The sequence below is a fragment of the Camelus ferus genome, chromosome 17 (genome assembly GCF_009834535.1).
Source record: "Camelus ferus isolate YT-003-E chromosome 17, BCGSAC_Cfer_1.0, whole genome shotgun sequence".
NCBI lineage: Eukaryota > Metazoa > Chordata > Mammalia > Artiodactyla > Camelidae > Camelus > Camelus ferus.
The window spans coordinates 6,084,386-6,109,092 of record NC_045712.1 but is presented as its reverse complement, the minus strand read 5'-3'; the positions used below and the strand labels follow the sequence as shown (position 1 = coordinate 6,109,092).

Here is a 24,707-nt window from a genome sequence, read left to right as displayed (position 1 = left end):
GATATAACATTTTCTTTCTTCTCCTATACCTAAAGTACAAAAAGAAGAAGATAATTAATAATTTCAAGGAGTTGAGCCTTGGTTAATTAGAGCTTCAGTGTGTCCAGTGCTGGGTGCTTGCAGGGTTATTTAAGACAAAGACAACTCCTTTTGGATCAATAAACTATTGATTTGAATTCTGATATTCACTTTCATAGACCAGCAAAAGAGAACAGCAGAGTCACTTATTCTCTTAAATGGTATTGCTTGGTTTGTACTATTGGAGTTGGATGAGGATGTCTTAGGTCAACACTTTCTCCCTATGATTTCTCTACTTCAAACTCTGGGGCTGAATTCTGGCCATAATTCCTGCCTTTCCTTAGAAATCATTCATATGTATGCCTTGATTAGAAACCTTGCATGATTCTGCTGTAATACTGTAGATGTTATTAGATGTAGGAATCTAATATAAAAAGTAAATATTTCAGCTTCTGGAAAAAGTGGGGGATTTAAGAAAATAAAAAATTAAAAGGAGAAAGTGAGTCTTACCCACAACCTTGAGCTCAGCACTGGAATAGACAAGACCATGTTTGTTTTCTGCTATGCACTGGAACATGCCAGAATCAGTCACATTTAGGTTTGATATTGTAAGGGCTCCATTTTCTATCTGTATTCTCTCCTAGATGATAACAAAAACGTCTTGCATATAAACATACATACCATTTCAGAAGACAAGTGATAACCACTGAATGTTATTTCAAACATACACAAACCTTCTTAGTTTCCCTCCACATATTAGGCAATCTAACTTAAAATTTAAACTTTTCCCTTATTTGCAACTATGAGACTGATTCTACATAAAAGACATTGGAAATGCTAATAAACACCCTTCAGTCAAAAAGTATATCTGTAAAATAAATAACAAAGCAAGATGTACTTTCTGCAACCATTGCATTTTTTGCTGTAGATAAATTTGTAGACTTAAAAAAAGATGTACTATGCTTTCCCCACCATGAACTAGAAAGGGGTTTTCACCATTTCTAAAAATCATGTAAATTAAAGACATTATAAATTCTGTGTATTAAAAAGGGTTCTGGGAAACACACATTTATTAAGGGTTTGTAGATAGTACGAAAGGTTATGTGTAGAAATTTGAAGGAACATAATTGACTCAGTACACAATTTTTAAAAAGAGCCAAAATCACATGGCTGAAGAAGAGAAGTGATTGAGAAAATAAGTACTCAAATAACAAGGTAAACAGGTAATCAATACATGTATCCTCCAGAGGCCATCCAAGCTATCGAACAGGAAAAAGGAAATTATCTTTTAAAATTTAAATTAAAGTAAGGCCTTCTCTAATTTCGAAAAAAAAAAAAAAAAAAGTTCAGATGACCCTTACACAATACAGGTTCAGACTGCTGCTGGGGTACACTTATTTGCAGATAGTTTTTCAATAGCAAATACTAAAGTACTACACAGTCCCTGATTGGCAGCATCCAAGGATGCAGAGGAACCCAGGACACAGAGGACTGACTGTAAATTATATGACAATTAACTCCTGCATTGTTCAAGGGTTAATTGTATATAATTTTATGGACTAAATTCATAAAATCACCTTTTCCCAATGAAATTCAATGATGAAAATACTTCCTCCTTGGCAAACTTATGCCTTTTTCTTCCTTACCACTTCTTAGATGAATGTGGTATGAACTGTTCAGATGACTGTGTGCAAATGCAACAGTTTACTTTGGCTCTAGGTACTACGGAAGGCATTTATTTACCACAAAGTGGGGAGAGGGAGGCTAAATAAATCAGGCACACTATCTCACCTCCAGCACAAGGGCTTCTCCGTTTTTCAACCATCGGTAGGAGGGTTTGGGCTTACCGCTGGCCCGGCATTCCCAATAAAGATTGTCCTCCACTGCTATTTCCACATCTTTTATGAGTTGAACCCAATGAGGCTTTGCTACAATAAAAAAAAAAAAAAAAAATCAAACCACTCCACAAGTAAAAAACAAATACTTTATCCACATAAATATAAATGGATATGACTATGAGCAATAGATTAATATAAGCATAGTGGCTAAAATTGTATTTAATTCCCTAAACATTTACTAAGTGGATATATGAAACATTTCTAGATTTGAGGATGGATGTTGCAATCTGCCCTTTCCTAAGCCAAACTCATTACGTTTTCTCTGTTTTCAAATTTCTGGGCACTGTATTTCATTCTTCAGATGTCTATTAGTAGAGAGGAATGCAGGTACACAAAATAGGTTTTCTTGTCCAAGTGCATTTTTGAATTATAAGATCACAATTGATGATAACCTAATAAGTGAATGACAGCAAATACTAGTCTTAATTATGCACTAAAACTTACCATCCATAGAAGAGAAACTTCTATAGCAGAGGAAAAAAATATTTCCTTCAAGTTAGAAATAACTCTTAATTAAATACAAACCAGTGAGCATCTTATAAACCTCTGTGCGAATTAAAATGAAAGCAGCAAAAGATGGATAAATTGGTTCAATTTGAATCATATGATTTTTTATGAAAAAGAAGTAACTCAGGCAACCTTAAATTATGCATGCAAATCAGTTGCATCAAGTAGACTTACCATTTTCACTTACATTTTAGAAGATACTTGGAAAGTTCTTTTACAGATGAAAGCAACATACCACTTACAACGAAAGACACTCAAAGCTCGCAGTGTATTTGGCCGAGTCTCAGCTTGTGTTTTAGATCTGAGACTAAGAGGTGAGATGTCTTCCTAGCTTCACATTGCATTATGCATGTGATGTGTACCGCGGGGCTCACATTTGCATCCTCCATATGGAGAAACAGTTGATCTATTTCTATTTAATTTCAGCCATGGGAAGATTTGTCTCTCCCTTTCTATTTCACAAAATTGCTTTTTTTAAATAAATGAAATTGAAATGAAAATATAGCTATTTAGCTTTTAGAGAAAATACACCCAACTAAGTTTTACCTTATTTCGTTTTTTAAAAAAACATCAGCAACCTGCCCAGTCTGAAGTGTAGTTCAGTCCAAAATCACTTCTCTCTCTATCAAAACAGATTTTTTTCTTCTTTCAGTAATTATCAGCCTAGGTGCAATGAGACCGCAAACAGTCTCACACATGATCCCTTGACTGAGACTCAAGTTTCTAGCAAAAAGTGTCCACTGGCCGGGAAACTTCAACTTGGTGTTACGTATTCTAACCTAATAATGTAACCAGATGGGGAGAGTTACAACACAGAATGACTCATGCTATTAAGCCAGGCCTCCACTTTGTTCCTAACAGATCTTATAACCTTCCAACAAAGTAAGTGTTAATTTAATCAAAGGCAACGCATTCGTAAACTTCACCTTTTTTTGAGGGGGATCATAATAAGCTTTATAATTTTAATATTTGTCTTTGCAAACGTTTTCCTCCCTGCAACATTGATGTATGCTCTTCAAGTTTGCATTGCCAACTACTTCCATTTCCAGTTTCTAAAATAAATAGAATTATGTTGCAATTTGCCTTTCACAAGTGGCCAATTCCCACTTATCTTACAATGTTTCTCATGATGAAACTGCAAATATATATTTACTGGGCTTACATCTTGACATACTTTATAGTACATTTTGTAAAACCATTTATTTATACTTTCTAAATCATGCTTTAAAAACCTAATTTTTTAAATAAAAGGGATCTGAAAACAAATTTTGAAAGAAGAGATAACCTAAATTTCCTACAAATAGACTGTAAACAAAGGTAAAGTTATTAATCTCTCCTTATCCGAATTGAGCATCCATCAAATAAATATGATTACAAATTAGAGACAGCAGACACAGTACACTTACATTATTGGAAAGGAAGAATAACACTGAAGAAGTCAACTGAGCCTGAGTTTATGTGGTTTGTCTAATGAAGTAATTGCAAATTTTCCCAGTAGACAAGTTTCCTTCTGCTTAATAAAGATCATAAAGAAAGATACAAAATCCCATTTTCTAGAGGTGTGGGCAGACAGAAAGGAGATCTCTCCTTGATATGATTAAGTGGGTAAGTGCATTCTTAGAGGGGAAAAAAGTGAAATATTTCATTATCATATGAATCAGCTTAAAATGCAGGAAGAATAGATTATGCCTCCAACTTCATTGTAAAATTGTATTTTTTTATTCCTTTTATGATAATTATTTATCTTCATTTAACAAAATGTAGAACAGAACAAGTCAGACATTGGAATTCTGCTAAAAATCTTCTAACCACTTCCCCAACCCCAGTAACAATAATTTATAGAGAGCGTAACAATAATTTATTTTTTACTTTGTAAAAAAAGTAAGTAAAAAATCCAATATACCCAAAGTGAAGGCTCACCATAGTAGGTAAGACGCCCCCTGGCGACATTTCTTCCTCGTGAATTCTCAGCGATGCATTCATAGGAACCGGCATCTTCCTGTTGGAAGGTGGGGATTTCAAGCACACCACTGAACTTCCTCAATTTAATTTTACTGGAGAAAGGCAGTCCATCACTTCTTCTCCAATTAATCTGAGGTACAGGACTAAGAAGAAAACTGCCAAGTTATTTGCTCATGTAAACAGATGTCTGGAAGCCTTTTAGGCTTGAAAAAAAAATGAAACTTTTGTTAGGATGGAGCAAAAAGGGCACAAGTTTTCACATGCAGAACAATACCTCTACTTGTCTGTTTATTACATAAACCTGATGCAAAGATTCATCTCTTGAAGTTGGTATCTTAATAAAATAAACTATGCATTTTCTCGAGTTAATTCATGATTTAGAGAAAGAACTCTGAATCATACCCACCATATTATAGCACAACAAACGAACAAACAAAAGAATAGCACCAATTTAGTTTATGAAATTAGGCAGGCACAGTCATTTTCTGCAAATTGCCTTTAAAGTTTCAAACTAAATTATATATGTGCATTTCCCCTGTATTTTACTTTTCTTTTGCTTCTAACTGAAAGAAAATTTTAGAAAATAAGGAAAAGAAGAGTCTGTCAAAAGCTATCTTGATCTCTTACGGCAACCTAATATTTCAGCACATTGGAGTAAACGTTATGAAACGTACTTTCCAAGGGCAAAACATTCCAATTTCACAGTTGAACCTTTAGCTGCTGGAAGAGTTTCTGGAAACTGAACTTCTATTTTCGGTTCGTATTCACCCATCACACCTGTAAATCCACAATACAAAATTAATAATTTCAACGTTTCCTTTGGAATTGCTCCATTTTTTTTAAATAAAACTTTTTTTTCCTTTGTTCCATTTTGAACTAGCTCGTCCTAATGATTTAAATTACTAACTAGCCATTTGGTAGGTACTTTTAGGAGTAGTGCTACCTTGGGCCAAACATGCAACATTAATAAACATTCAAGAAATTTGGATTCCGGGATTCATAACTTACCGCTTACAGAGCAGTTCTGAGAAAACCACTAGGCCTTTTACATTATATAAAATGGGAGCCTTTTTTATTCTGTATTCAATTTGGACATTTCTAGTCATATTGAAATATACAATGTATTATGATTTCTTAAAATATCCTAAAGAGCAAAAATTATGGGAGGAAATTTACTTAATGGTATCCTGGTAGCACAGACACCAATCTCAAACTTATTAAATGGCTCCCTGGAGACAAGAAATGCTAACTTAATAAATGGGAGAGGACAAATTCAATTACAACTGACTGGAAAGCAGTGCTTAGATACTGTGCATTCATGGCATTGTGTTGTATCAGACATGGTTTTGTGTAAGTGGGACAGTTACCCTGGCTGACAAATATGCTTCCTCTGCAGTTCATGGGCTCCCTTGAAACAGCCATCAAGGGGCTGAAGAAACAGGTATTTTCCCTTTTTTTCCCCTTCCAGCTTTATTGAGATATGAGTGATAAATAAAAATTGCATATATTTAGGTTGTACAATGTGACTTTTTTAGGGTGAACAGTGTGATGATTAAACACGCACACACATTGTGAAATGATTACATTAGTCAAGTTAACATATCTGATATCTAATATTGTTACCATTTTTAATTTTTAAATTAAGTTTGTTTTGTAGCGTGGACACTTAAAATTTATTCTCTAAGCAAGTTTCAAGTATACAACATAGTGTTACTATAATTACCATGCTGGTGGGGGTAGGGGAAAAGGGGAGAATGTTGGTCAAATTACACAAGCTTTCAATTATAAGATGAATATTTTATTTAGAAATGCTTTATAGCCTATAACAAAATATCCAGAACTTTAATAACCTCAAGCTGGCAAAAGTCAGGACAGGTGACTTCATGGGAAGGCAACGAGAACCCCAGGGTCAGAGGGCTTCACGCTTGCTTTAATGGCCTATGGCCACCATCTTGAAATTCTGCATACTTTTTGAACAAGTGGCTCCTCATTTTCATTTTGCACTGGTTCCTACAAATTATGAAGCCGGTCTTGAGTAAGAATTATGTACATGGACCTATAGTTGATGGAATCATTTTAGTTACCATACTTATAAATATTTCTTGTTCTGAAAAAAAATGATAATTCTTCAGGATATACTTTTCACTTCCCCCTATTTCTTTCTTCTTGTATTCACAACACCATGTCCACTTAGAATTGCCCCTTGAAACATTTCCTACCATCAGAACGTAGCACCAAAGGAGTTGGGGAGCCCAGTACTCTGGCGTTTGTCACCGTACTTGTCACCACACAAGTGTAATTTCCCACATCAGATGGCTCCACCTTCGCTATGTAGAGGTGGCCGGTCTCTTGAGAGACAAATCTCCGACTATCTTCTTCCACAAAGGATGGATACTCATTGAAGATCCAAGCATATGATAGTTCTAATAAAATTTTTAGAGAAAAGAAATTCCATCATGAAGGAAAGTTTTCCACAGTATATTAAAATATACAAAATCACCTTCAGTGCAAAGCAATGCTGGGTGTTTTTATTGCAGGTCATGAAGAGAAATGGCTGTGTGAAATGACTCTGTGTTCATTCTGCATTATTATGGAGGACACTGCTGATTAGCCCTCTTGTGGGAGTAATATTATTACTGTCATCATTATCACTACTCCAGATACCTCCTAATAAGTCTCTCTGGTTTCAGTCTTGCTCCCTTTTAATTTGTATCTCCATACTACATGGTCTACGATCTTTCAAAATTACCAATCTCATCATGTCAACTCCCGACATAACACTTCCAGCAATTCTCCTGTAGCCTCTGGAATGATGCAAAACTGACTAACTTGAAAATGAAACCTTGCGTGGTTAAACCCCAGTTTAAAAGAGTTTTAGCATCTGAGAAGCCCAATCCTCTCTTTTGCATCTGGGACTTACCATATGCTGCTTTTAGAGCTTGCAATGTCCATTTTACTCTGTCCACTCATTGGTTCTTCCCCTTTCAACATCAAACCCCATTCTGTCATAATAACTTCCAAATGTTTCTCAAAGCTTGGTTTGAAAACCAGGAATTACCTCCTCAGAGAAGTCTTTCTTAACCCTGTCTACTGAGTAAGAGCTTCTATATAAGCAAGTCTACACTTACATTACTTAACATACTTAGCACTTTTTATGTAATGATCCATTTACTTACCTGTCCTCCCACCACTTGGTAAACAAGTGATGTCATTTTTTTTATCCTGCCTGTCTGCCCCTCCCTAAATTAGTAAACTGAAACATCCAAGAACATTTAATAGCCCTAGATAAATATTTATTGAGTTAATTAAGATAAAATTATGCTATCTTCTATGTAAATTCTAATATTAGTGTTTTCTTGAACTTTAGGATCCAAGGATCCAAGTAAATCAACTTTCCCCAAAGGAATTGTTGTTGTTCTCCTCTGTGATAATGATGGCTAAGTACGATTATGCTGCTTTGTTCTAGATGCATGTATTTTTCAGAAGCAACTTGTTATTTACATATAGTTACTGTGGTGTATTTGATTTCCTCTTTCTGTGGCTTTCTTATTTTTTTTTTTACATTTTCAATAATCTTATTGCACTGATTCATCTCATAATGCTTCTCCAAAAGAATTTTTAGAAAACATAGGTAATAAAGATCTATTTAATGAATAACAAGTTCAATATTATACTTAAGGCACAATTCCAATAGTGAAGGGTCTCTCCATTCAGTAGAGGGGGACAGTAAGTCAGTCTCCAAATAACAATGGACAATGTGTCAGGACTGGGTGAGAGTGACTACAGGTTTCAGAAGAAGGAGAGGGGATATTCTCATGACTGAAGAACAAGCCTTAAGGGACAGGAGGTCATTCTGACACACAGGGATGAGTACTCCAGGTGGAGTGAAGAGCATGCTAAGCACCTGGTGGAAATGAAACGTGACTCTTCCTTTCACCTTCAAAGCAAATGCGAATGTCTGATGATTCCAAGGTTAGCAAGTCCACGGCATATTGTGCAGACGTTCAAAAACATTGATTTGTAATGTCAAACTGATGTTTGTCATGCTTATAAAGGTAGAGCATTTCATGACATTCCAGTCAGTCATTTGATAGGTCGTGAAGTCTATAAAGTTGCTTGTTGGATGCTATGAAAAATATGTATCTCAAACATCCACTCCACATGTGGCCTCATGCCTACCCTGATGGTGCAACAGCACTAGTATTAAATAAAGCACACAGTTAAAGAATGCTGATATGGAAAGGTTACTTTGTTCTGCAGTTGTTAAAACTGACAGCTATTGAAACAATAGTCCTTCAGGCTAAGGATGACTAAAACTCTACAAACTCTTATCAGTGAGGAAGACAAGGTCTTAAATCTCCACAATCACCTTACCCTGGTTTACTGTACTTTTCCTGATCAGCTCCCACAACAGCCCTCGCACATGGGCCCCCTCCCTCAAACCCAACATTTTCTTGTCTTTAGCTGGAGATGTTATTTAAGGTGGTGCCTTGGGACATTTCAGGGAGTTAAGCTGTTTTCCTGGGTATCTGCTATGTATATATGAGATATAAATGTTATTCAAATTCTGTTTGTTTTTCTCCTGTTAATCTGTCTTTTATTACAGGAGAGGTCTCAGCCAAGAGCCTGGAAGGGTAGAGGGAACATTATTTTTCCTCCTCCATAGACTTCTGACCTGAAAACTGGAAGACAATATTTTTGTGTTGTTTTGAGGCACTAAATTTGAGGTGATTTGTCACAGTGGCAACAGGAAACTAATACAAATGATGATGACAGCTAACAGTGAAGGGTTCACTATATGTCAGGTACAAAACTGCAATCTAGCAGGACACTGTGCCTCCCCCCGCCCAAGTGAGTATAAATCCTTCCCACACTCCCCATTTCTTGTTTGTAGGAAATTGGCTTCATTCAGTCTCTTTGACCTTCCCTGAGTTCCAAAGAGCAGATTCAAACAGTGGGTAATCAGGGAAGGGAGGAAATGCATAAACAAAGGAGGAGCAGCCACAAAACAATAATGCAGCAATGGGACAGGGTCCTGGTTCCTCCTCAAGGAACATACATGACAATACTTTTGAGTTCTTCTGCAGGAACTAAGGCCTCCCATGCAGGTGGAGGATGGCAACTTCAGGCTGAGCACAAGATTCCTGTAGCACCACCCTGTTACCTCACCACCAGCCAATCAGAAGAAAGTCTGCACACAGTGGAAGATAAGGAAGACCCTGACTTTCCCCAAATGATTCTCCCTTTAAAAACTTTCGCCAGTGAGCAGAATCATTGGAGTTGGTTTTTAGACATGAGTTGGCTTTCTCCCCAGGTTGCTGGCCTCCTGAATAAAGCAACCTTTTCTTTCCAACCAACAGCAGCCTCTGGGGTATTGGCTTTTGAGTGGTGAGTAGGCAAACCTGAGTTCGGTAACAGTACTAAGTACTGTAGACACAATTTTCAAAGAAAAACAAACATCCAGAGACAGAAGTGGAGAAAGCCTGCACTTAGAATGCCTAAGGAAGAATCAGATTTTATATAATCTGTTTATAAGATCAATACAGTTTCAGGGAGGGGTAATTCCAAAAGAGATGTCAAACAACAACCAAAACCCCAAAGCAAATGAATCAGCGTTTGATTGTTTTGTACAAAAGACTCAAGGAAAGAAATCAAACTGTATTTACTATGGTATATGCTGTCATGAGGGGTACACAGAATTTTGTAGTACTGATCTAACTTTCTTTACAGACTTTCTCGTTGAGATGGAACAAAATATAACTTTTACGTCTTAGGGAGAGGAGAGAAAAGATTTGCATTATTTCATTTATTGCCTGCATGTCTATGTTAAAATATATACAGCATCACTCTGATTGAAAACATTAGAGAATTATGTGATTTATCACATTCTGAATAAAGTAAAAAATACCTGCTGTAATACTATCAGAGTTTCTTCACCATAAAAATCTGCATTTGCAATAAATGTTAATTGCATACTGCCAAGTAAAATATATATCAAATCAGCATTCTTTGGAGATTATTCAACATCATGTTATGCATGATGATAAATACAAAGCTATAATAAAATGATAATTTTATATACTCAAACGAGCTAGGCTTTACAAAACCTTTCACAGCCTCTTGTATAAATCACAAGCATATTATGCCAAAATTTCTTCGCTGTTGGGCTTTCTATTAACAATGCTATGTGAACATTAAGAATGTGAAATATTTTTTATTAAAGAACAAAGAGGTTTTGCCAATCAAAGCTATAAATTAACAAAATGGAGTCCTGAAACTCTGCTTTCTAAAAAATAATGTTTGATAAATGACATCACTCCTCCAGCCACATCCCTTTCCTGGGTCACTTCAGTGCAAGGCCAGTCAATTTAATATGAAATATGTCACTTTAGTGTTTACCTGGAGATACATTAATACACATACTACTGACATTTAAGGGTTTATTTCTAGTTCCAGTATAAAATTCTATTATGAGGGAGATTTAATCCTTTGTATAGGCTTTTTCTAGAAGAAATTCTGTCAAAGAAAATAGCAGTTGGGCAAATTTGTGCAAGTAACTTTGGTGACTTTCTGTGGTGCCAAGTGGAAAGTTTGATCTACTTTAAAATGAAACATATTTAAAAGGGTGTGAGAGCTTGCCTGATGTCACTCAAGATTTTTACCACTGATTCATACAGTTGGGAAGGAAGTTTTGCTATGGGGTTTACACATGACACCACGTTGATGGAGGGTCTGGGACACAGTACATATTCAAAAACCTAAAGTAATGTAGAAAACTGAAGACAATTTAAGTTTTCAAAGAATAACAGATCAATGGTTAAGATTGAAAAGTCTGTACCTCAGAGCAGAAGCATCTATCACCACCTCCAACATTTCAGCGTCTTGTCTTTCAAAAGCTATTTTGTAAGTTGTTGCTTTGGTGACAACATTACTTATGTAAGTTTCCTCGTTTAGCCCATACGTGTCTGCCTAATCTCTCCTGATGTGGAATCCTAACATGCCTGGCTTGTGAAGGTCCTAAGATTAAGAGACCAGTGATCAGGGAGGGAAAACACTAAAGAGGACATTTATTTCCTCCTTTTAGACTTGAAGGGCCAGGGATCAGCAAGGAATGGTTAAGGGGTCAAGCCCAGACTGCTGCCTGCTTTGCAAACTACATCTTTTGGAACAGACTCATGCCCACTCAACTGCTCTTGTCTTCGGCCATTTTCACGCTGTAAGAGCAGACTGAGCAGCTGCAACAAAGACTACAGGGCTCCAGAAACCTGAAATGTTTATCTGACCTTTTCAAGAAAAAGTTTGTTGACTCCTGGTCTAGGTTAGTATTATCTCTAGACCAAATTACAAGTTTGGTGATCCCTTAGCCATCTTACTTATTTAGACTCTTGTTTATAGGGCTGTCATGCTGTCCTGCCTTTGTGAAAAAATATTTCATAAAGCTTACACGAGCCCGTTAGCCTTCCATACTCCGCATTTCTTTGTTTCTCTCCCTTTATTCACTACCATTAGGGAGCACATGTGAGCCACTCCCATTGCCTAATAGAAGTGTCCAAGAAATAATGCAGCTCTGTGACCACCCCTTTTGGTTCTACTATTTTCTTTCAGAAACTGGACTATCTTTAGTGGGCACCTGCATCTTCCATCACATTCGGAATTGACTAGGCACTGCCATCCTTGTCTTCATTTTTAGTGCTTCTGCCAGGGCAGCCCCTCTCCTCACAAGTGCCTTCACCTCTTTCCTGGTACCTTGGCTGCTAAAACTGACATGGGGCCAAAGTGAAGTTCTTTCTTCCGTATTTGTTGATGCAGAAATGCAGAGCACCCTCTAGAGGTTATGTTGTATTTTCACTAGTATATATGCATTCTTCCTTCTTCTCAAGAAGAACTTTTATTTATTTTTCCAATGAACCTCCCCTCTCCCAATCTTAGTTTGAGTTATTTTAGTGGGATTGTCTCCTTGCTGCAAGGAAATCTCAGGATGAGGAAATACAGATGGGCGCTGATTTCAATGACACTCAATACCCGATGCCCTGCAATGATTTGGGGTAATGCAGGAGGCAGACTAGCAAAAACACTGGCAAGGCATTTATCGCCATACTTCCTTTGCAAGGGGGGTACAGAGCAGAACATTGCCACAGAAAGTGGTTCCGAATTTCACTAGAAAAGATGAGCTCTAATGAGGACAGAATGGAGTTACTGTGATGTTTTATGAAGACATGACAAGAACTTCATGCCACAGACCCAAATGGCAGTTACTCATCCCCCAGTATTGTATATGGACCTGCTGGTGTAGTGATGAGGCTCAGGAAGAGGGCCCCAAAATGGCAGAGTCAGAACTTAAGACAGAAGAGACTTTGGAAATACAACACATTTCTCCTAGGCTTCCTTGTTTTTATTATAAAGATGTACTTTTTCAAAGGAGTTCAGAGACCCTGAAAATGTTAGAAAGGAACTTTCAGATTAGCTCAAAACTCCAATGCAGCCAACACTAGAAGCTTCAATGCCAAGACCTGCATCTAGAAGAAAGTGCTTTGTAACAAGCACATTTTGCACAATGCTATGCTTGATACAATGTACATTTTGGTGCACAGATCTTAAATATATGCCAAATCCCTCTGGCCAGATTTGTACTTCCTTCATCACTTACACAGAATAATGGACCTTTTTTATGACTTCAGTGACAGTAAATAACATTTTCTTTTCAAGTGCAGTCAGGAGAAGATAGAGAATCCTATAGCTCATGGGAGTGCTAATTGGAGCCAATTATAATTTGATTGACCTGCCTTGCTTATTAAAATGATACGCAAAATTTACACTGCCCTTGCAAAATGGAAATTTTCTTCAGTATGAGCTAACTACAGGAGGCCCACCCTTTAATGAATCTAAAGGTGGTGCTTTTGGGTTATACTTCCCACATCAACTCTCAGAAGCTAATTCCAGAGAGGGACTTCACTGAGTTGCAAATGATACAAAAGAAGACTATGGATGGGGAAAACGTGCAATAAAATACATGAAATAATTAAGGGCTAGTGAATAAAGGAGCAGCATCACAATAAGTGTCCATTCCTCATTAGGTCTCATTTGCTTTTTTGAAAATTAAAATTATTTCCTTAAGGAAAGTCACTGGGGACTTGATATTTCTCTTCTTGCCACGTGGGTGATTTTCTAAAGCAGAATAAATGTTCATTTTCACTGGTAAATAGAAACGAGGTTATTAGCAGAAGATGAAGTCATCCTATCAAATCACAAGGGTATTCTTACTGGGGACAATAAATGAATTCTCAGGAAGCTGGAGAAATTAATGTTTCTCTCTCTCTGTCTCTCAAATACACACTCAAACTCACACTTAATCACATACACACACACACACACACACACACACACAGTACTATTACTTACCATTAGTAACAAATGTAACTGTTCATCAAAATAGAGTTAAACATCATTTAAAAACTTCTTTTAAAACAAATCTTTACCCTTTCTGATTTAGCTTTTCTGAACAACAGATTTTAAAAAGGGATGATTTTGTTATAAATTATACTATTAAAATAGCCTAACTCACCTGACTGAAAAAACAAATCAAATAAATCAAACCAAAATCAAATGAATCCAAATCAAATAAATATTTGGTTATGGCAGGATGTGCAGTTATGCCTGAATATCTGAAATAAACATGATAACAAAAAACAATGCCCAAAGAAACTAATCATCAAAAGTAATTCCCTTCCTTCAAATCTGAAGGGCTCTACACGTGCCGATTTCTTTAGGTGCTGAACGATATGCTCTGGAGATTTCATGGCAGCCTCAGGTTCAAGTCAAGTATAGAGAGTAGTTTGCAGGCTTTTTGAAAAGTGATAGATCATAGAGTCAGAAAAATAGCTTTTAGACTAACTCACATTGCCCTGCTTGCTATGCTAATAACACATATATAAAGGCATACATCATTTTATTTAGTTTCTCTTTATTTTGTTTCACAGATATTCCATTTTTTCCAAATTGAAAGTCTGTGGCAACCCTACCTTGAGTCTACTGGTGCCATTTTTCTAGTAGCATCTCTTCACTTCATGTCTCTGTGTCACATTTCAGTAATTCTTACAACATTTCAAACTTTTTATTACTATTATATTTACTATCATGATCTGTGATCATTGGTGTCATTACTATCATTGTTTTGGGGCACATATATAAGATGACAAACTGTTGGGGCCCAGGGCAGGTCATCCCAAAATACACCTCAATAGCATATTGATTATTTCCAGTTAAAGTTACCTAAATGGCCAAGGCAAGAGGTGTACTCTGGCCCTCCTTTCTTTCTCCTGAAAGCAAGAAATCAATTTCTCATGTGAAAGATACACCCCCTGCATCTGGAGGTAGAAGTACACCCTATCGCTGGAGAGAGGGAAGTCAGGCCAAGAAGCCTACATACAGAAACCGTGCAACTTCTTTATTTTACTACCCCAAGCCCAAACTTTGTTTAGATCCTTCATTAATTAACCATCCAAGCCAAAGTTTCTTTGTCCTGTCAATTCCTCACAAACGTATGGTTTCTTTTTCTAAAAAGTATGAAAGCTGCCCACTTTGGCCACTTCTTAGGTCCCATTTAGGTGAGGAGGCTGCAGAAGAAGTCTGAAGGTAGCACAGGTTGTTCCAGGAAGTTTAATAAAAGAAGGTGTCTCCATAGCACAAAAGTGCAAAGTGAAGCAGCAAGTGCTGATGTAAAAGTTGCAGCAAGTTCTCCAGAAGATCTCGCCAAGGTAACGAATGAAGGTGGCTCCACCAAAGAACAGATTTTCAGTGTAGATGAAACAGCCTTATATTAGAAGAACATGCCATCTAGGACTTTCACAGTTAGAGAGGAGAAGTCAACGCCTGGCTTCAAATTTTCATAGGACAAGCTGACCCTCTTGTGAGGGGCTAATGCATCTGGTGACATTAGGTTGAAGGCAGGGCTCATTTACCATTTTGAAATCCTACGGCCCTTAATAATTATACTCAGTCTACTCTGCTTATGCTTTATAAATGGGACAACAAAGCCTGGATGACAGCACATCTGTTTACAACATGGTTGACTGAATATTTCAAGCCCATGGTTGAGACCTACTGCTCAGAAACAAAGATTCCTTTCAAAATAGTACCACTCATCGACAATACATTCAGGAGATCTGATAGAGATGGACAACGAGATTCAGGTTGTTTTCATGCCTAATAACACAATGTTCATTCTGCAGCCCATGGATCAAGGAGTAATTTCAACTTTCAAGTTTTATTATTTCAGAAATATATTCTGTAATGCTACAGTTTCCATAATAGAGATGTCTCTGATGGATCTGGACAAAGTCCACTGAAAACTTTCTGTAAAGAATTCACCATTCTAGATGTCATTAAGAACACTCATGATTCATGTGAAGAGGTCAAAACATCAACATAAACAAAAGTTGGGAAGACGGGGATCCCAACCTCATGGATGACTTGGAGGGATTCAAGACTTCAGTGAAGGAAGTAAGCAGATGTGGTGCAAACAGCAAGAGAACTAGAATTAGAAGTGGAGCTGAACTGCTGTGATCTCATGATAAAGCTTTAACAGACGGGAAACTTTATCTTAGGGATGAGCAAAGAAAGTGGTTTCTTGAGATGAAATCTACTCCTGGTGAAGATACTGTGAAATTGTTGAAACAACAGCAAAAGATTTAGAATATTATATAAACTTAGTTGATAAAATAATCTTTGAGAAGATTGACTCTAATTTCGAAAGAAGTTCTACTGTGGGTAAAAATGCTATCAAACAGCATTGCATGCTACAGAGAAATCATCTTTGAAAGGAAAAGCCAATCGATGGGGCAAAAGTCATTGTTGCCTTATTTAAAGAAATTGCCACAGCCACCCCAACCCTTAGCAACCACCACTGTGATCAATCAGTAGCCATAAATATCAAGGCAAGGCACCCCACCAGCAAAAAGACTGCAGCTTGCTGAAGGTGATGTTGATGGTTAGTATTTTTTCAGCAGTAAAATATTTTAAAATTAAGGTTAAACTTTTTTTAAAGAAATAATGCTATTGCACACTTAATAAATGACAGTCTAGTGTAAACATAACTTTTATATGCACTGGGAAACCAAAAAAAATGGTGTGATTTGCTTTATTACAATAGCTGCTTTACTGTGGTGGTTTGGACCAAACCCACAATATCTCTGAGGTCTGCCTCTATGACAATCTACTGACTGACAGTTGTCCCTAAAATTTAGTAAATTTTATGTTTACTCCTTTAATTTCTTTCTTTCCTTTTGCATTTTTTCAAACAATAAACAGTTATAATGTAAACTTTAAGAGCACGGGCTCTTGTTTTTTGGCTCCAAATGTATTTATCCCCGAAATAATACAAAGAAATGCAAAACAAAGCCACCACCTGCTCACTCTTTCAACCATTTCTCTATAAAGCTCTATAATAAAGGAGATGGGTTTCCTTTTGAAAAGTAACAGCAATCACATGAGTATTCTTCAGTCAACATGATGAAAAGCTTTTCTTCCCAAGAAGCTAATATGTAGATCTGCAGTATGCAAGCACCAGATCGGGCCCTGATCAAAATCAAGAATAAACTTATGTAGAAATTTTAATCTGTCTGATATAAATGCTCATTGATCCTCTTTCAACAGGAGGGATACTGAACTTCGTTCCTTCAACTTCTAATTCAATATTACATCTTCTATTTATTCTCAGTAACACTATTGCACTTTTATTTTCAGAATAGATTCATATTAAACAAGTTGTCCTGCCGATTTACCCTGCTTATTTTGATTCTGTTCCCTTCACATTACCTGGGGTGATAGAAAGATCTCGTCTGTCAAATACATTTCAGCAGTTAATATTCTGTTATAAGCAAAAGTAATGCATCTATTTTAGCTACCCTGTGGGACTCTAGTCCTCCGTTTCTACACAGTTTTTCTGTCTTTTTTGAGGCCATATGTTGTATAAGGCTCTGGGAATTACTGAAACTGCTCAGATTTGTTTTATGCCACATTTTATTCCAACAACACATCTGGGAAATTTACAAGCATGTTTACTTTTTTCATCCCTTTATTTTATTAATTCAATTAGCTGAACTTCAGCAGGCATGCAAGGAAGGGATTTTCTAGCTTCCCATTTGAATGTGTTAAATCAAAGAGTGTTTAGCGTGCCATGTTTCAGATGGAGCAACCTCACAGCTATATTTTATTTCTGTCACTCACAGACACTATATTTGGGCTCTGGCAGAATTAATACATTTTATCACTTCTCTTTAGAGAAAGATGTTCGAATTCCAGTTAGAGAAGCTGTTTTTGCGCTACTTGTTCACCAAAGGGAATGCAAAAAGGCAGTGAGATCAGTCTTAGCATTAAAGATTTGGTCATTGACCCCTCGGTGCCAGATGACTTCTCACAGTGGCAGGTCAGACAGAACATGGAACCTGTTGCATCCTTTCTCCAAATTTCCTTTCAGCCTCTGATATATGAAGATACAAAGAGAAGCTTCTCTACCACTTAACAGGGAGAAACAGCAAAGATAATGTGGATAACAGAAACTAGGAGGGCTTGAAGTACTGTTTAAGGATAGAACAGTGTTGGACCAAGCTCTGACTGTAAAAACAACCTGGAATAAGCTTTTGGGGGCATCTTTGGAAAGAAGAAGGATTTCTGCACTGGACTCATGGGTTTTGAGATTTAAAGTTGACTCTGTCTCATTCTAGGTATGTGTTTTGGGTAAATTCACTTAAAGTGAATTTGAAAATCTCTGGTCACAGCTTCTCTTACCTGAAAAATAAGAGAATTGCATAAGATGGCCCTAGTTGCTGACCTGTGGGCTGTATGAGATTGCCCTGGTTGCTAATCTATAGGACTGTACATTCTCTGGGATTGTGAGATCGCCGTTAAGATTAGAATCCATCTGCAGGCTCTACTTGATGGAGAGACTGTATAATTTATGTTACAAAATGTATACACAGGTCCTACTATTTAAAATGTGAGCTACACTGTGATGAACAAAACTATATATTCAATTCAGAAGTGTTACTGAATTCACCGTGACTCTTGGACATCATGTATTTTCTCTCTCAAAAATACAAAAAGCAATCAAAACGACTGAGTTCGTACTGTGAGCCAGACACTGATCTCAGAAACTTAAACGTATTACCTGATTTAATCCTCACAAAAGTCTATGAGGCAGGTGCTATTTTCATACCTTTTACACAGACAAGACAACAAAGACAATTAAGGAAGTCCGAAGTAACAAAGAGTGTGCAAAGGATTGGAATGCAGGCAATGTGGAACAGAGCCTAACCCATGACACAGGGCTGCCTTCTCTGTGTAGCTTCTCAATTACGTGAGCGATAGTAAAATTTCGACAGTTAAGATGAATCCACAAATTCAAAAGCGTTGAAGAATACTGGTGGGTCAGATTCTTTTATCCCTAAAAATACTGACTCTCTTTTACAAGTTTCACTTCTTAACAAAAGACAGCCTCGGGTAGTGGTTAAAAACAAAAATGACTGGTAAAAAGGAAATAAACATCAACAATCAGCCTTGACTAGGATCCATCCCTGGTCCTGGTACCTACAGTTATGTAACCTCGGGCAAGGTTGTTTTCATGCCTCAGTTTCCTCATTTGTAAAATAAAGATATTAATAGTACCTTCCCCTTAGGTTTGGTGTGTGGATTACATAATACATACATGCAAAGTATTTACAGGCATGCATGACAATTAGTGAGTGTTCAGTAAATATTTGTGGTCTGGTCATTGTTTCTGTTGTTTTGCTCTTGTTTGATTGTCCTCTGTCCTCTGTGCTACAAAGACGTTAAATATGTGAAATGCAGATTTTGTGGAGGAAGCAGAAGCAGGGCTGCATGATACAGACACTGCAGTGAACCAGCCCACCTTGATTCAAGTAGTAAAGATACACTTTTCACTGGCTGATCTGCGGAGAAGACCAAACCAACTGGAGGAGCTTAAGATGCTGGTAGCGGAGGGCATGGCAAACAGGCGTCAAACAGGTTTCCATGCTTTGTTGACTGTGAGAAGGAATGATGTGCATGAAGACATTTGACTCCTAAAACCAGCTCAGCTGAGTGGTGGGCGATGCTTTTTGACAGGGTTTTGGTGTACTATCAGGAGATACTGAGATATATACTTCTGGATATATAATGACTATTATATATACAAAACAGAAGGGAAACTTGGCAAGAGTATGTTTTCCTTAAACAAAAACAACTGAGAGAACTGAACAGGGCAGAACAAAATCATTATATAGCACAACTAGGATTAAAGTTCTATTCTTATGAGAAAATGTAAGTCAAGAAAAGTGTTCTGAAACAAATCATCTGGTCTCACTTGAACAGAAAGCTAATAGGACCGAACAATGACTCTGAGAAATATTCAAAATGCGGGCATGACAAAACGCAGCATCCTTCTGGCTAAATTAATCAGATGAGCTGAAGTTTGCACAAAAGCAGGGGTTCACAGTACATGTGGTGCCAAGCATGCTGGGGAGTTGGGTATGAGGCTCCACACAGAGCTGAAAGCTAGCAATGATTTGGAGTTCTATTTCTAACTTGCTCTTGGAAATGTTTCCAAATTGGAATAATCATTTCTAAATGTCATTTGACTATCTGTGATCTTAAGGCACAGAAATAACTCCCATATCTCTATGAGTATATTGAGAGAAGGCATTGCCTTTAAAATCAGAAGGGCTGTTAATTAAATGCTCACCTCTGTGCCATTGTTTTGGGAGGTATACAGATATTAAACGAAAAGAAGAACAGATTCCCATCCCACTTAACTTCTGAACCTTAATGATGACATAATGACAAGAGGTAGGAAAAGAAACTTAATTTATATTCAACATTCTAATATCATACACATAAAATGGAACCCTGGTAATTAAGAATGTTCTCTACTTTTCTTTAGTTGATAAGTTGTCATCCTAGGGTTAAAAGGAGAATGTTTAAATGCAGATGATCAGCCCAAAGTAGCTGTCCTGGCTGATGGCTGAGTCAGAAAGGTTTATTCCAGGCTCCCTGAACAGCCAGAAAATAGTTCATCCCAGGGCCAGGAGTTTGTGATAAAAACCAATTCAGTGAATTAAAATTATCATTGTGTTTCTCAAAAGGTGGGCACCTAACAGACTGTAAAAACAAATAATACTGACAAATTTAAAAAGGAATATGAATCTAAATAAAAGTCGATGCTGCAAATATTTATGAAAACTTCACATGTTAGAAGTTTATTAAGTATATAAAGCACCTTGGAAGTATAATTCCATAATTTTTATGATCAGATACACTCAAATTCAGCAGCTGTCAAATCATTGATTTTAGAATTTCAAGTATTTTAAATATGACTCAAACAATCAGTGCCAGAAAAATTATAACATATGAATACTCAGAGATGTTTTGTAATTGTTAAAAAAAGAAGCAAAGGTACCCAGAAAATAGTTTTTACAGTTAATAAAAAGTTTATTAAAAACTTTCCTACTCCCCAAAAAGCTATAAAATAAATTTTAATCATCACACTCATTTTGACAAGTATTTCTTGATAAGTTACATTCTAAGGGGCAGCTAAAATCGTCTTTGGATACACAAAGACGTCTACCCATTTTTCCTCACAGAACATCTCACAAAATTGCCCACAGGCCCACAGGCAAGAGAAGAGTGTCCTTTCCAACTAAACAAAGAAAGCACTCTTGTAGGCCACATGGTATAAAGTCCTGGATAAAATCAGGGAAATCAGAGTTTATAAGGATTTATCCTTTACTTAGACTTACTTCAGAGAAAAGGATGGCAAGTCCAACTCATCTTCTTTTTTTCATCTCTTAGGTTGGTTACCAAGTTTTAATTCAATTACCAAAGCTAATTTCCACTGTTTTCCTTTTTAGAGATCACTATATGTACTCCAGACATTTGTCCCAAACAACCGAATAGTTTTTTACTTTGGATTCACTCTGTCAACATGCAGCTTCAACCAACTTTGTACGCAAGTTACTGACAGAAGAAATGAAGGCATTTAAAATATAATTTTAGTTATTAAAACTAAAGACCCTTATCACTCAAATCCTATAAGTTAGAGTAGATAATTTACAGACAAACTTACGCAGTTACACTGGCTTTCTGTATTTGTAGAAAGACTAAACGACAGCAAATCACCCTGATGCTGTCACTGAATTAACAGGTTAGATTAATTTTGGAAATTCACACACTGCTCAATAAAGTAAGGATTTGCAAGCTCCCTGAGAGAAAATAGGTATCACCCCTTTCTCATGGGAAGCATATGTCTGCCTCTTACAAAGTCTATTTAAAAACTTTTTACAAACTCACAGTTATAAATTTTTTAATAGATAAAAATAACTCACAAAAGGACCATGGCATTATTTCTGTGCTTTATGTTCACTTTGAGAAGTATGGTATCTGTGAGAAGAGTATCTTACAATAATTTCAGTCCCATTTTACTGATGGGAGTATTGAGGCCCATTAAGGTTAACTGAGATCTCACATATGTAGGAAGAGAGGAAGCAAAGCTGAATCTAGCCTAGTTCCTAAGTCCTGGCTCTGACTAAGCAGTTTCGACCCCACCAACTCAGACTTGCCATTATTACTGCCTCCCCACTCTTTAACACAAGATCTGTTCCATATGCTGGAGATAAAAGAGAGAAACTGAAGGCTTAAAATTTAGATCCCAGGCCTAACAACTTGGAAGGAAGCCTTATTATTCTCTCTGAAATAAATAATGAGCTGCTGACAGATATAATTAAGATTCTGGGGAATAAGCATGATAATAACTCGTAGGAGTCCACACCCACCCCTGCCTTTCTTCAATGTCTTCTTTTAAATGGATTCCCCAGCCCCATGTCTCCCTCACCTCTCCCTGTAGCCAAACAATGCTGGGAATTACATGCAATGATCTTCAAAAAGTACTCTGTGAGGTACTGAGAACAAAACTGTCATTTATTAGCCAAGCAATCTCATTAAGGGGCATTACTCCGACCGTGGGCTTCGAGCTCTAACAGAGCTGGATTCCCAAATCCTGCAGTATTTGACCTGGGGGGACTGAGACCCAGAACGCCCGCTTTTGTTAACGGCTTTGACTAAATAGAAAAATGTTAAACAGCCCTAAAAAGGTGCCGTTTTATACTTTATCTCTCTGCTGAGAGTCTGTTCTTTTTGAAGAAAAGGCTATTTCATGACAGAATAATTGTTTCTGATTCCACAGTTTTCTATGTCAATGTTCTTCCTTCCATGAGGCCCCAGAAAGCTTTGAGCTGCGTTGGGGAAAAAAAATAAAAATCAGGAAATAGACTCAGCCCATTCTAGGAGCCCCATAGCACCGTCTGAAAGTTAGGCACATGGGAAGCAAAGCAGAAGTCACAGAAGGAAAGGAGTCCTTCCTCAGAGAACTGCACAGGATCCTTGCAATGATCCAAGCAGCCTAAGCCTGACAGGAGGCCGGGTAAGCCCAGCCCAAAGCTTCTCCTCCTCATCTACAGCATCCACACACTCACACATTCTTCAGGTACTACTTAACACCGGCAGATGCTTTCCCAATACAAATTACACCATTATACAGGTGGTAATGGAATAACAATAAAAGTCAGATTTAGGTATTCAGACAAATGGGTAAACGTCACTAAGCAATCAGAGTTATGATACGAAGGTTAATTTAGGCGAAAAGGTAGAATTATAAAGGCACTGTGTATGCTCTGAAAGTATTTTCTCTCCCATTTATTAGTCTCTCTGCCACGACTCTATTTATCAAAGGATAATAAGAACCCATTCATGGTCATGAATTACCGGAGATGGGTCTTACCAGAGGAATTAAACACGTAACAGCCTGTGATATGAATGAAGGTGTTTTAATAACTTTGAGTTTGGCAGCCCAATAAAACATTATGATCATCTTGGGATTTACGCTGAAGTTAGCAGCCCTGCTTAATGGAAACAGGCTCCATGTGAGTAATCTACGCTTGCCTAACTGCATGCTTCCTCCTTACCATGATACGGGTTCAGATTAAAGAAGACAGGAAGGCAGGTCATATCATAGACATAAAACCGCTAAGAAGGCGGACATTCCGTAAACAGTAAATATTTGTTTCCTTGGATGGGAGGCAGTATTAAGTTGTGCTCAAGAGCATCAACGCTGGTCTGACTCTATTGCCCATCAACAACATGACCGTGAGCAAGTTACTTACAGCTCCACTGTCCTCACTGTGAAATGGAGAAAATAATACCCTTGACCTATATGAGGTCCTTGGAAAGATTAAATAACTTAATATGATCTCTGTGGCACATATTAAAAGCTCAATAAATGTTGGTTATCAGTATAGTTTGTTACTGTATTTTTTTGCATAATCTCATACTTAGATTCGTAAGACAGTGCCTTCTAATTTCAGTGAGGGTTGTTATGTGACTTTACTCATGTAAGTAGAGACTGGAGGTGAAATGACAAAGAAAGATGAGAAGGAATGGACAAGGAGATGAAGAGGCAGGAAGAGGAAGGGGGAAGTGAAGGAAGGAGAGGAGGGAGGAAAAAGGGCAGAGTCTAAACCAGGGTCTAGGAATAGAGAGTATTAATTAAGGGGGATTCACTAAAGACCATTACCCCAGTAGAGGGGCTATGCTTAGGCAAAGGAGGGTTATTGGTGGATAGAATTAGAGGTGACAAAGCGAGGGAGGAGGTCCAGGGCTCCACTTGTTCTCCTTCACTTTCCTTCTCCCCCTTCGCCCTCTGCTTCCTTTTCCTCCTTTCTTATTTGTTCTTTCCTTTTTTCCTTTCTGCTTCTATCCTACCCTCCCCCCCCACACTCCTTCTCTCCTTCCTTATCTCCTTCCTTCTTTCATCCAACAAACATTTATTCAGGAATCATTAAACACTTAGAACATCATAAAAGTGCATTCTACCATATAAACCCCAATGACAAAAGTCAAAAGATTAGATGTCAGGGAGAGAGGATACTGCACAGCTTATCAAGATAGAATTCAGCATGAACACGTGTGAGTGGACAGTCACTAACAAGTTAGAGGAATTCTCTGTTCTCAGTAACTCTGTCAGAATAATATCATTTGATGGGAGCTGCCATGAAGAAAGTGTTAGAAGGATGATGCAGTAGACATGGATTTGAGAGCACTCCATTGCGCAGGGTAGTCAGAAACAGGGCTTATTTCTCTAATTCTAGAATTAAATTGTGCAATTCATACACAGAGTGCAACATTTTAAGCACACAACTTGGTGAGTTCTGACATACGTCTATACCTGTGCAAATTATCACCCAGATGAAAGTCTAGAATGTTCCCAGAGATTTGGTT

At 37.4% G+C, this 24,707-nt stretch overlaps 1 protein-coding gene across 3 annotated transcripts in view; it reads right to left on the bottom strand.

The window, feature by feature from the left end:
- The window catches only part of CNTN3 (contactin 3), a 299,956-nt gene that overhangs the window by 85,122 nt on the left and 190,127 nt on the right, over positions 1 to 24,707 (bottom strand). For all 3 annotated transcript variants that reach the window (XM_032458081.1, XM_032458082.1, XM_032458083.1), the window contains exons 6-10: positions 6,605 to 6,808; positions 5,060 to 5,162; positions 4,344 to 4,528; positions 1,810 to 1,946; positions 529 to 658 (exon numbers count right to left, since the gene is read on the bottom strand). In XM_032458081.1, the coding sequence (XP_032313972.1) occupies positions 529 to 658; positions 1,810 to 1,946; positions 4,344 to 4,528; positions 5,060 to 5,162; positions 6,605 to 6,808 (759 nt within the window). The remainder of the gene's footprint in view (positions 1 to 528; positions 659 to 1,809; positions 1,947 to 4,343; positions 4,529 to 5,059; positions 5,163 to 6,604; positions 6,809 to 24,707) is intronic.